Source organism: Labrus bergylta, chromosome 12 (genome assembly GCF_963930695.1).
Source record: "Labrus bergylta chromosome 12, fLabBer1.1, whole genome shotgun sequence".
Taxonomy (NCBI): Eukaryota; Metazoa; Chordata; class Actinopteri; order Labriformes; family Labridae; genus Labrus; species Labrus bergylta.
Window position 1 is genome coordinate 16543586 of NC_089206.1, and position 12168 is coordinate 16555753.

At 39.0% G+C, this 12168-nt stretch overlaps 1 protein-coding gene and 1 long non-coding RNA gene across 2 annotated transcripts; both read left to right on the forward strand.

Annotated features, from left to right (window-relative positions):
• Window positions 1–2292: 2292 nt before the first annotated feature.
• Window positions 2293–6033, forward strand: LOC136181138 (uncharacterized). The gene is made up of 3 exons (XR_010667555.1): window positions 2293–2684; window positions 3526–3592; window positions 3961–6033. It is a non-coding gene; the product is annotated as an uncharacterized lncRNA (long non-coding RNA).
• Window positions 6034–6047: 14 nt separating this feature from the next.
• Window positions 6048–11300, forward strand: tmem9 (transmembrane protein 9). Its single transcript, XM_020634365.3, has 6 exons — window positions 6048–6195; window positions 6350–6483; window positions 7258–7349; window positions 7521–7629; window positions 9570–9701; window positions 9804–11300. Exons 2-6 carry the CDS (start codon window positions 6391–6393, stop codon window positions 9936–9938), a joined length of 561 nt encoding a protein of 186 aa, XP_020490021.2. The 5' UTR covers window positions 6048–6195; window positions 6350–6390; the 3' UTR covers window positions 9939–11300.
• The last annotated feature ends 868 nt before the right edge of the window (window positions 11301–12168 follow it).

Consider the following 12168-nt stretch of genomic DNA (forward strand, 5'->3'; position numbering starts at 1 on the left):
CATACACTCTCATCCATGCTTTAAGGTAGCTGTTTGAGGCAACGTTAGCTGCAACTATCATGACACACCAAAATCTCCAACTGAATTGTTAGAAGGAGTGCTTCATCATTGGCAATGTAACCACTTTTTGTTGTTGTTGTTTTTTTTCTTTTTCAAAAATACAATACAAGACCTAAATAGACAAGTTCTCTGGTTCTTTTGCATATATTTTGACAAAACAAATATATGCAAAAATGAGTAGAGCAGTAGTTTTGACTGATCAGATCAACTAAAGAAAGATTAGTATTTTATTATATTATTATATTATTATATTAGTTTATTTCCCCAGCCTTTAAGAAATCTGTATTCAAAGTTTCTATCCAAAGACAAAGGAGATGAATGGAATGAATTGTCTTATTAAGGACTGACAGTAACATAACTTCTAAGACCAAGACTTCACTGTCAACAGTTTTCTCAATGACGATTTCTTCTATTAGAAAATCATTCTAAAGAATAACAGTTTATGCTGACTAATAGCAGAACTATTTAAAAAGACAACCTACTCTGAAGGAATTCTTTAAATACACATTTTTGATGCTGCATGCAAGAAAAAGTATTGCAATCCCAATATGTATACCTTAGGGGAAAATCTTTCAGAGATGGATGATAAAATACAGGGTAAAGAGAGGAAAACATGATGGTTGCTTTTTTCCAAATTTCATTAAAACAACTCCTGAACTTCAGTCTCTTTCTTCCTAATTTAAATTATTAAACCGTCATCACCTCATTTCTTCTACGTCAATCCTTAGGCCTGCCTCTCTTTCTCGCCTTCCTCTCTTCCTGCCTCCTTCCCTCCTCTTTCTGCTCTCTTAAGTTCCTCTCCAGACTCTGTCAGTCCATGCTTGCGCCACACGTTTGCCAAGATTAGAGGTGGAACGTGGGGCTTTATTGATTTGTTATGTTGTGAGATGACAGGTTTGGTCTCAGATCCTCCTGTTTACATCTGATATGCTGCTAGCTGCTTCTGGTCTCAGAGAAAGGGAGGACAATAGGAAAAAATAATTAAAAGCACCAATTTTTGTTTTTTTCTCAAGAAGATGCTTTACATTGTGCCCCATCATCCTGCTTGTAAAGTCATTTATATACTTTATTTTATCCTTTTTTAAAGTATACCATTGTTAAGGTTTGTGTTTGTGCCAGAGGCTAGTCTGTTCTGGCACACCAGCGAGCTGCCAGGTCAGATTGAAGTAGAAGCTGAAACAGTGGAGAGTGAATAAGAGTGGCATTTGGGAGGAGGAGGAGGCTCCTGTGGACAAAATCCATCGTTCCTGCAGATGTGGCCTGCAGCAGGGGCAGGGGGATCATAAACTGCAGCAACTAGGGATTCACTTGAGATAAAAGTAAAGCGTGTGTGTGTGTAAATAGCTAGATCACTGCAAACACTTGTTTTTAATATTCCATCAAGGTAAAGCTCTTCTTCTAAAAAAGAGACACGATAAACTATGGGCAGATTAGATGTGACACCACTTTCTGATTTCTTATTGTGTTGCAATTGTGATCTTTGACCCCTTAGCTTGATCCCTTTTTCTCTGAGGCAGCAGAGAAAGAAACACATGTCACATACATTAAAGTGAATATAAAGATCTGTGTCTGTAGAGAGACACATGAGACAACCATATATTGGTTTTGCTTTGCTTAATGTCTCTTGGATGGTTTTTCTTCTGCATCACTGGATGCATAGATCGGTCCTACACTACCTGATTGTGTCACTGAAATGTGGACATTAATGGCTGACAGTCTGTTGACTGGCCTGCCAAGCCTTGTTAAACAACCTGGCATCTTTTTCCTAAAACCAAAACCTGCATCCCATCCTTTTATACCAACAACAAACTTCCTTCCTCCCCCTGCAGCTATTTATCTACCTTTCAATTCATGTCACCTTTCATTTCTCGCTATTGTTTTCAGCTGTCTTCCCACATGAACCCTACTCTCTGTTGAAAGATGCATGTGGATTTCTGGCAGCTTGCTTCTTCTTTTTTTTTATTTTCCTACAAACATGCCACAATTCTATGATCTCTTTGAAGCTTTCTGGCATCTCTCTAAACATCTCGGGCAACATCAAAGACCACACATTACAGGGAGGGCAGAGTTCAACCGGGAGCCACTGTGATCCAAGCATCATCTCTCCTTTTCCCTTTTCCCCCTTTTCCTCTGTGCAGAAGGAGAATGATAGTGAGAAGAGGGGGGGGAGGGAGGAAGAGTGAGGAGGAGGAGGAGGAGGGAGCTTCTCTTCCTGCGTTTGTGTCCATCATGTGTCATGGCCGCTCTTGGCTTTCATGTTCTGTCTGGCTGAGTCTCCTGCTCCAGCAGTCTCTGTTTCCTCGCTGAAAATCCGTGTCCCTCAGAGGCAGGAGAGACGCTCTCTCTCCTGCATCCATTTCAGCTCGGCTCAGCGTAGCCGGGCTCTGTTCTCACCTTGCTGACACTAGCTCCTCAGCAGACACCTCGTCCCTGCATGGGCTCAGCTGGCTGACAGGCAGCTGTCTGTATGGATAAAAGCAGGAGAGGACACACTGTAGTAGGCATTCACCATCACTGCCTGCTTTTCTTACACCTTTGCTATTGCCTCCACTTTGATTTAAATGCTTCTCCTGGAAGCATATCATGCTACCGGGGAAAAAAAACTGTACCTTATGTCAAATCAGGTAATGTGTTTCCATTTTCTAACTCATTGCACTCAATGTTTTTGATGTATTTTACAGTTTGTTCGAATTTAACACAAATACACCTTTATTTTACAACTTTTAGAATGGTTTTGATTTCATGTTTTGCTTATGCTTAAGCCTAATATAGCTGACTTTGACCCAAACACCCAAGAAAGTAGTTCATGTTAGATTACCATGAGAAGGGAAAATCCAGTCACGGGGGCCCAAAACAAGCCAGTGGCTGATGAAGACAAATGTGCAAACACATGTTGGCAGAATTGCTTTTTGCTTGAGCTCAGGAGGGCGGAACCAGGAGTTGTGATTTATAGTTTTGAGCTGTCCCCGGACCACCACTGTCTGCTGCCTCCCACTACTGTAATTACCATGTGTGTCTATTAGAATAGTCCTGCTGCCCACAATGCATCACCTCAGTGGATAGAGGAGAGGAGACTTAGCAGAGATGGTTTTGTTATTCAAACAGTGTTCTCCAAGAAAGCACGATACACAGGAAGAGTGGAGGGCAAAAATACACTGCGGATGATGTGATAAAGGTCAAAAAGAACAATGCTGAAAGGTTGAAGGTGGGAGAATAAGGACAGACACAGGTATCATCCTGCAGTAGGACATTTATGACTTTATCTGGGCCTTATTACTCACATAAAATCTCCAGAATTGATTCAAAATATTTTACAGAAATATTCAATTCTTTGTATTTTGTATTGCAGATCTGCCACTGATGAAATTCCGCTAATAACTTAAACAACAGTTAGGTATTTTTCATGTTTTAATAGATGTTTGCCTGTGGCTTTCACAACATATTCAATCTTGTGTTACATTACAGCCCATCCTGCATCTTACCTGCATCCCTCCTGACATCTCCAAAGTCTGGCTTTGACTAAAGTGTGCAGGTCTGGACTCACTTTGCTTTGCCTTGGGCCTTATAGCATCTCCTAGTGGGCAAACTGCCCGCTGTTTTCTCTCCCATGAAAATTAATGCTTTGAGTAATAGGATTCAGTCAATACCTTCAGGTACCTTGACAAATAAGAGAGCTTGACATCTTCTGAGCTTGTTTATACGTTGGATTTCTCTGCAGTGTTTCCATAATGGATCATTTTAGTCAGCTGTTTTATAGTCAGAGTGTGTACGCAGACTTTAACGAAACGATTGTATCAGCCAGCATCGGTTACACTTAGCTTGGAGCTAATAAAAACATTTTACATAAGCTAACTAGATTTGTTTTCTTTCTCACATGAACCTTTTTTTCTCCGTCTACAGAAAAAGGAACTGGATCACCTTTTTCTTCTTCATGAGAACTGATAATGAGACCTGGCACTGAGCTCTGGTCAGTGTCATTTATGCTGTAATTGGCCTAAGGGTGTAAAGGGCAGTCATGCATCCGAGAAGACAGAGAGCTAAGTGGCTTACAGTGACAGGACTGAGAAAACCAACTTTAAGTCAAGTGCTTGCAGAAGTCACAACCTGAGGAGAATTATCTGTTTGTTTATGATGAAACATGACTGCTACATGTAGATATTCTGATGAATACATTGATGTGTTAATGCATGTTTGAATTTTGTTTTTTAATTCATGCCATCAATGTATGCTGTTCCACAACTAACCTGCCTCCAAATATAAAAATACACTGAAATATAGAAAACATTTTTTTTAAATGTCCATATTTTCACAATATAATCTGAATGCAAAATGTACAACCAATTAAATGATCAGTTTGTTGTTTTTGTCACTTTAATCCATTTGCAGGTATCATCCTTTTTAAAATGATTCAAGTCTGTAAAGCTCCAACTTCTAAAATGCACAACAATTTATAGAATCTCACTATTACTACAAGAACAACAAAGGTTTGATCATATGAAAATTAAGTGTGGAATTCAAGAAGTCACAAAACCTGAAAGTTTTAACATCACATTTGCACCTTTGAACAACATCTGGCTACCAGATGTTTACCTTTGTCAGAGAGAATCAGGATAAACGCTGCGGTCAATGCGGTGTGACACCAAAAGTCCAAAAGCAAAATTCTGCACCTCAATATAAGACTTCTTATCTTTCTACAATGGTATATAATCTCTAATAATTATGCTAAGATTGACTTTTGTGAAATGTTTCTGACACATAAATTGATGCCCATGTCTGCTCACCTAAACAGATTATTTTTCCAGACTGCATATACTCACCGTTATTTTTCCAGTAACAATCATTTCTTTATTTTACACAGTTAGTAAAAAAGCTATTTGCAGCATTTTAATTGTTCTAAATGTTTGGATCGAGGGTCATATGGTTGACTGAGGTAACACAGATGATGGGGTTGTGCTATTCACACTGATATCATTACTCATTAGAGAAATAAGCATGGTTTCCATTGACCTCTGTGACCACGGGTTCAAGTGTTTCCAGCTGAATTTGTGAGTCATTGATTTCTATGGCTTATTAAAGGTATGAGTATCTTACTATACAGAAAGATGTGAAAACAGGATTACCAGGAAATAGAGGTATTGATTGTGTCCAGAAGCAGGGGCTTACATTTCAAATTCCACCAGGGAGACTGGATTCAAGAAAAACAGTGTTGACTGAAAAATATGAGAAACTTTATCAATGAGTCACAAATGTATTTTATTGTGAATTGGAAAAGTATATTATGAAATGTATGGTTTTATAAATACTGTGTATTAAACACTATAAAGCTGATAGCTACACCAAATAGATGGATGGAAAAAATGATTTCCGAATTACTTTCTCCATGATTAAAGACAACAGACTTTACTGGCATCATGCTTTATACACAGAACTGTAGCTTTGTTTTCAACAATAGATAGCCCAGTGTGATGCAACATACTGTAGAATGAAACCATTCCTGAAATGTAAAGATTTATATAAAGCCCAGTATGAAAATTAAAAAACATGACTAACCTGTAATAACTTTCAAACTGACTGTCAGGGAAGCATTGCTATGAGATAACAAGTAACCGTAGTCTATTATCTGATGTCACAATTAATCAAGATGTCTGAAAGATTCGAACATTTGTTTGACGCATCCAAAAAATATGTCCAACTATTAAATGGGTCAGTCAAGACTACTTTAACTATGCTAATAACGACAAAATTTAAAAAATGGCAGATAAAGAAAAAGTTTAGTCCCAGTATTTATGAGAGCCTTCCATTATTACCCTTGTTACCACTTCCTTGTATATAAAAATGAATCCAATTTTATGGTACAGTCACGTTTTCAATGTTGAATGTTGTAAAGCTTTCAGCTAGAGTTTCAAAAAAAAAAAATTTTTTTAACTTTTTTATTTGCCTACTATTTATTTTCTTTTTCCTCATCTGTTTGGATTTCCGTCCACTAGGTGGCGGTGTCGCCTCGTCTATCGTCTTGCCTCTGGTGTGACGCAGCCGGAAGAAATTCGGGCGATCCTTCCTCTCAGTACAGCTTGCTGATATCTAGCTCCATCACGAATGCATAGCAAAAACAAATATTATATCTACCATTACAACGTAGGTTAACTGTGTATTGATAGCATTTTAGTTTCATTGAGTTGTTTTAGCCGCATTTTTACTGAACTGAAGTCATTTGTGTGTTTGGTGTTCTTACTAGCAGGCGAGCTAACCACCAGCTGTATCGTTTCAACTCTCTGTCGTGTTTCTGCAGAGCTTTGCTGGTGTTTCTGCATCTGTTGTTCCAGTGGGAAGATGTCGTCGGGCGGGGGAGGATTCAGGACATTAGTAGTTGCTGCAGCAGTGACTTTGTGTCTGCTGGATGCAAACTCTTTGGCACAGGCAAAGGTAAGACATGATGCAAAACACGTCGTAGAGACATTCAATAACCGAACAGTATGTACCCTTTAGCAATACGTATGGTCGGTATTTCTTTCCCTAAATCTCTTTGTAAGAGATACAAATTTAGGTTTTTATCATTTTTTTTTTTTTTAGATATAAGGGGTGTATATCAAGTAACAAACAACATAAGTTATTTTGAGTAACTTTTGTTTTGTTCCATCCAGCTGTAGATTGAAAAGCCTCTCAGATAACATAACTGGTAGTCAAGGAGCTTTAAAGTTCTAGTTTGTAGTTTATGATTTTAGTTCATGCTGTGGTCCAAATAATTTGACTTTAAATTGGAAACTGAGTGCAAGATTTCCAAGTCCATCCTGACAGTTTTTCCCAGTTTAATGTAAACTGGGGGTCAGCATTATCAGCAATGAATCTGTTACAGTTTGCACATTGTTGTTCCCAGGAAAGACCAAAATAAATGTTCATCTACCTTAAGTCTCGACATGAAGTAAAGTTTCAATTTAAGTATGTCTGTCTTTCTCTCTGTAAGCTGTAAAGCATCTTGTAGAATACATATTTTTGTTAGATCTTTCCTCTTTCCTCGTCTGTCTCTAAAGAAGAATTTCGACAGTTCTGCTTTTTCTGACTTTCAGCCTGGAATAAGTGGAAGTTTGGTTGGTGACAAAGAGTTACTGTTGTGGAGGAAATGAGATAGAAAGCTGTAGTGGAGAGTGAACAGTTTGCTGATTTGGACACAATTTCACACAATTCTCTTGACAATTACAGAACTTTGAGGATGTTCGCTGCAAGTGCATCTGCCCGCCGTACAGGAACATCACTGGCCACATTTATAACAGAAATGTCTCCCAGAAGGATTGGTAAGAGGAAGCCTTTATCTTTTTCTTAAACGCTAAAGTAAGTTAGAATTTGTCCCATTATGAACTTCAACCACTTGTCCTTGACTCAAGCAAGGGTTGGAGGTTCACATCCTGTAGTCCATCTGGTACTGTGAAGAATTGTCTGACTGCTCTCTTTGATTTGTGTTACAGTAACTGCCTCCATGTAGTGGAGCCCATGCCAGTGCCTGGCCATGATGTGGAAGCTTACTGCCTGTTGTGTGAGTGCAAGTACGAGGAGCGGAGCAGCAACACCATCAAGGTACCCACAGCTTTCTTTGGATCTCACTCTGACTTTAAGTGTCACATCATTCACCTCAGCGTTTATCCTGACTCTCACTTACAAAGTTATCAAGAAGATAAACAATACAATTAAAGTCTGTGTCAAAGCAATTGTAAGAGACATGCAAAAGTGCCAATATTTACAGAGATTACTTTTGATTTGAAAGATTTTTAGTTTCTGACAGAAGTTGTTCGGTTATGGTCGTCACAATAATTTCTAGGCAATACAGATAATAAAATGTCATTACAAAGTTTTAAGTTTGATTTGAAAGAAAATATAGGACAAGAAACTCTTGCAAGAGGGGAGAAGAGAAGATCATTGGCATCTCCCTAAGCTAAACTATTCCAGAGACGCTGCCTGAATATTGCAGCTGATCCTTCACTTCCCCTCCACAGAGGCGCTGTTTGTCAACAGGCAAGGCAGGCTACCGCTCGAGGCCCCAGACCAGTAGTGGGCCCCCTGAGGGCTCACAAACTTAAACCAAAGCAGTGGCCCAAAATGTACAATTTTTGCAATGACAGGAGGAAACATACCAGTACCTAATGCCACCCACCTGACAGCACGCACTTTTGTTACCCTGCTAATCTTCACATGTACAATTGCTGTGAAAACCAAAGTTTGAAAGTCACCAAAGAAAAATGAAGAGGAATTAGCTGTCTATAAGAGAGAAAAAGAAATGGGAAAAAATGAGAGGAGGAGTAAGTGTCTGGTTGGAGTACCCCCCAATTTGATTTTTGCCTGGCTTTAGACTCTAGAATTGCCACTGCCCCTCCACACACTCCTTGATCTTCTGCCATCAGGCAAACCGGCATGGCATCAGAACGAGGACAACAAGACTGTTACACAGACTGTGAGACTGCTAAACGGTCATTTTCACCTGATTCTGCTGCGACTTCATTGCACTAGATTTCTGTACTGGACACTTAACATACTGGTCAATTTGACATATTGGTAACTTTAACTTACACTGATCACTTTAACTAGTTTTAAATTCCAGTTCTACGCTACTTTTTAAACCACGCATCTTTTCAGTAACTGCGCTGGACATTTATTTTCGTAACTGTTTTCCCCTTTAAAGTTTCCTTAACATGCCATCCGGCTCAGGGACTGTGTTGTGTTTATATTGTGTTTTGATTATGTTGTTTTGTTGGATACCAGCCGTAGCACAGAAGTGACCCTCTTCTTCCTCACTCCCAATGATTAATCACAATAACAACCAATTCTTAGTCCACAATGTGCTACTTATTAGCAATAAAGACAATTAATTCAACTTCAGGGAGAGCACCGGCAAAAATAATAAACATAACATTTTAGTCGAACCCCAAACTACCGTCCTGCACATTAAGTAACAAAAAGAAAATACAGGCATTTTGCCTAACTCCCTACGAGAAGAACAGGAGAAAAGGCTACTCTCCCCTACAACATAACAAACATCACACGGACTGCACGACATAATAATAATTATCTCTCAACTTAACCAACACACAATTGATATGTTTCACAAAACGTCTCTCGTTGGAGGTGATGAAGAAGGAAAGCAGCGTTTAGCTTCTGCAGCTCATTTTTAAAATCGGGCGCTCTTGGCTCTGCTCCAATAAGGCTCACGCACGCAGAACCAGCCTCGGTCCAATCACTGGCCGGCGCGCACCATCAGCTTTTCCCCAATCGAGGGCTGCCACCTGCAGCGCAGCACAGAGACAGATGCACAAAAAGAACACAAAGCCCCGCAAAGGCTGATCGAATAATAAAACACATTTTATGTAGCCTATAGATGACTCACAGTCATAACAATGACAAGTGATTAAAGACTCTTCTGGAAACACTTTCTCATTCTGCTCTGTGAAACTGCTGCATTGCATAATGACTATAAAGTTTGATATGATTTGAAGTCTCAACGTTTTCCATTCTGCCTCTTCCAGGTAACTATCATCATTTACCTGTCTGTTGTGGGCGCACTGCTGCTTTACATGCTCTTCCTTCTACTCGTTGATCCTCTTATTCGCAAACATGACCCCTACACCCAGCCGCTGCACAATGAGGAGGATGCAGAGGTAACCATTCAAATCGATGTATTAAAAGCCTTTATTAAATGTCTGTTGTATATTAAAACTTCAATTGAATGTATTCCCGGTCTTGTGTTTGCGTATGTTCAGGAGATGCGCCCTCAGGTGGACGGCGCCAAAGCAAACACAGTGCTGGAGCGGGTTGAAGGAGCACAGCAGCGCTGGAAAAAGCAAGTTCAGGAGCAGCGCAAGACCGTTTTTGACCGCCACAAGATGCTTAGTTAAACATACAGCTGACCTCAAACCAGATTTAGAGGAGGTAACTTTCCTGGGCTCAATGCTTTTACACCTACACCAGCTGCAATATAACCTTCTACATTCTCTCCATTGCACCCTTTGAATTAGTAGTTCCTCTTTAAGTCATATCTAAAAACACACCACACAAGCACATCTAGGTCATTGATTATATCTGACACTGAGGACTATGTTGGTGTTTAGGAAACCCAGCATGTTAGCCCACTCCTAACAGCTAAAAATCACGTCAATCATTTCATCAATTAGCAATGCAACACTTTTTGAATGTCAATAACACCTTTGTCTATTTAGTCAGACTGTGAATAGCTTTAGTTTTTCTTGTTCTCTACTCGCTGAATTGGCTTCATGTGAGGCTTTTTTTTTCCTAGCATTATTTATGAAGTTACCTCAGAGCAGGTACACCTATATGTCAATGGTCCGTTGAGCTGTTGGGTAACAGAGAGAACCTAACTGTGCTGTTGCCAAGGATTGCACCTTTCCTAGTTTAGCATTGAAAAAACATTTCTAATGATTGAATTGTATTTTATTTATTTTCTCCTATTGTCGTGCATTAATAACTGGGGCATTTTAGTATCATTTGCGCTTACAAAGAAATTAAAGGATTGCTATTTTTGGGCTTTGTATGTTTGAAGCTTTGAAATAGCTACCGTTAACTTTTCCAGTTGCAATATATTACTTTTTCTGTTCTCTCTTATGTGGGTGAATGTATTATTTTTTTTAAAAAAGGATGTAAGTGTATCCCAAAACATCATTAGGAGTATATTGTCCACTTGGAGACCATTGTTGAGTCTATAAATGAAGTCTTTAAACTCTAATTTACTGAGGAACCTGATTGGAAAACAGATTATTGCTGTAGATAGGCACACAGCCACACTGCTGTCCTGCAGTTTGATGGAATACACTTTCCTATGCAAGGAGAGAAATGGAGAACTGGGCATTTAACTGAGCTTTAAAGCTTTCTTCAGCTGAATCCAATCTCTGCTGCTTGAGAATGTCCCAGATCAGTAGAGCTTCTGATAAAGAAGTTACGTGTTGCAGAATCCGGATGCTTCATGGTTTAAAGGAAGCTGTTGTGCATCATGATATGGAGCTTGAATGTTTAATGCAGCAAAGTCAAATACACTGACTCTCATTACCTTGGCACATTGTGAACTACTGAAGGTAATTAGCCTGTAATGCTTTGTTTTACCACTGAAGTGTTTGATTTGAGTATCATTTCTTATCTCTGCTTTCTATGTTTCGTATTTATATTTATCTCCAGCCTGAGTCAAGTTTTGCACTGCTCATGTCTCTTTCATTCAGCTTGATGTGAAATAAAAAGTATACTCTGGAGTGCTAGATTTTGTTTTCATTTCTCTGGATGTTTGGTTGTTATAGAAGATACTACTACTGATAACTGCCACTAGTGGGCGACATAGTAGATAATATACCTGCTCTCAAATATTTTCCCCTCTGCTTTACTGAAAATATGTTTATACTTAGTATACTTTAAGAGTTTAATACTTTGTTTTGATTTAAATTATATCCTGATGGCAAGATAACAATTGCTTGACCACATTTTACCCATACATACAAAACAAATGTATGTAATGTAGGTGTTGTATTTAGGGTTATGGTAAATGTTTTTCATTGACATATCTAAATTGCAGCCCAAATTGGATCCTCTAACATTGTATTTATAACCTTTACTATACCTTTACTATAGAATATTTTCTTATAACACGCTAAGGTAAATTTTCTTATACGTTTTACGTATATGACATTTTCTATTGTTGATGGAAGTCAAATGTTTGTCAAAAACTCCCAACTGTGAAGGCAACTTCTCATGTGAACGTGTATTATATTATATTGTATCACAGGGATTTTGTTAAAGTGTCACTAGTACAAAACCCAGATCTTAATTCCTTGAAAGAAAATTTCACGGAGATATTACCGTCTCCAGAGATTCGATGCAGAAACATCAATGTTTTCAACTTTGCCTCCTCTCTGCTCAGTTTCTTCTCAGTTTCGGGTTCAACAACAGTCTCGAGCAGCTGGGTCTGTTTTGAAAAAGAGGGCAGGTTCAAGAGGCTTCTGTTGATATTCTACTGCCCGACCCCCCCAAACTTTATCTGTCCCCTTCTTTATGCTCCTCTGCCACTGAAGTCCTGCCCGAACACTCACCAATGATCCCACTTCTCCAATCAGCCCCCCCACCCCC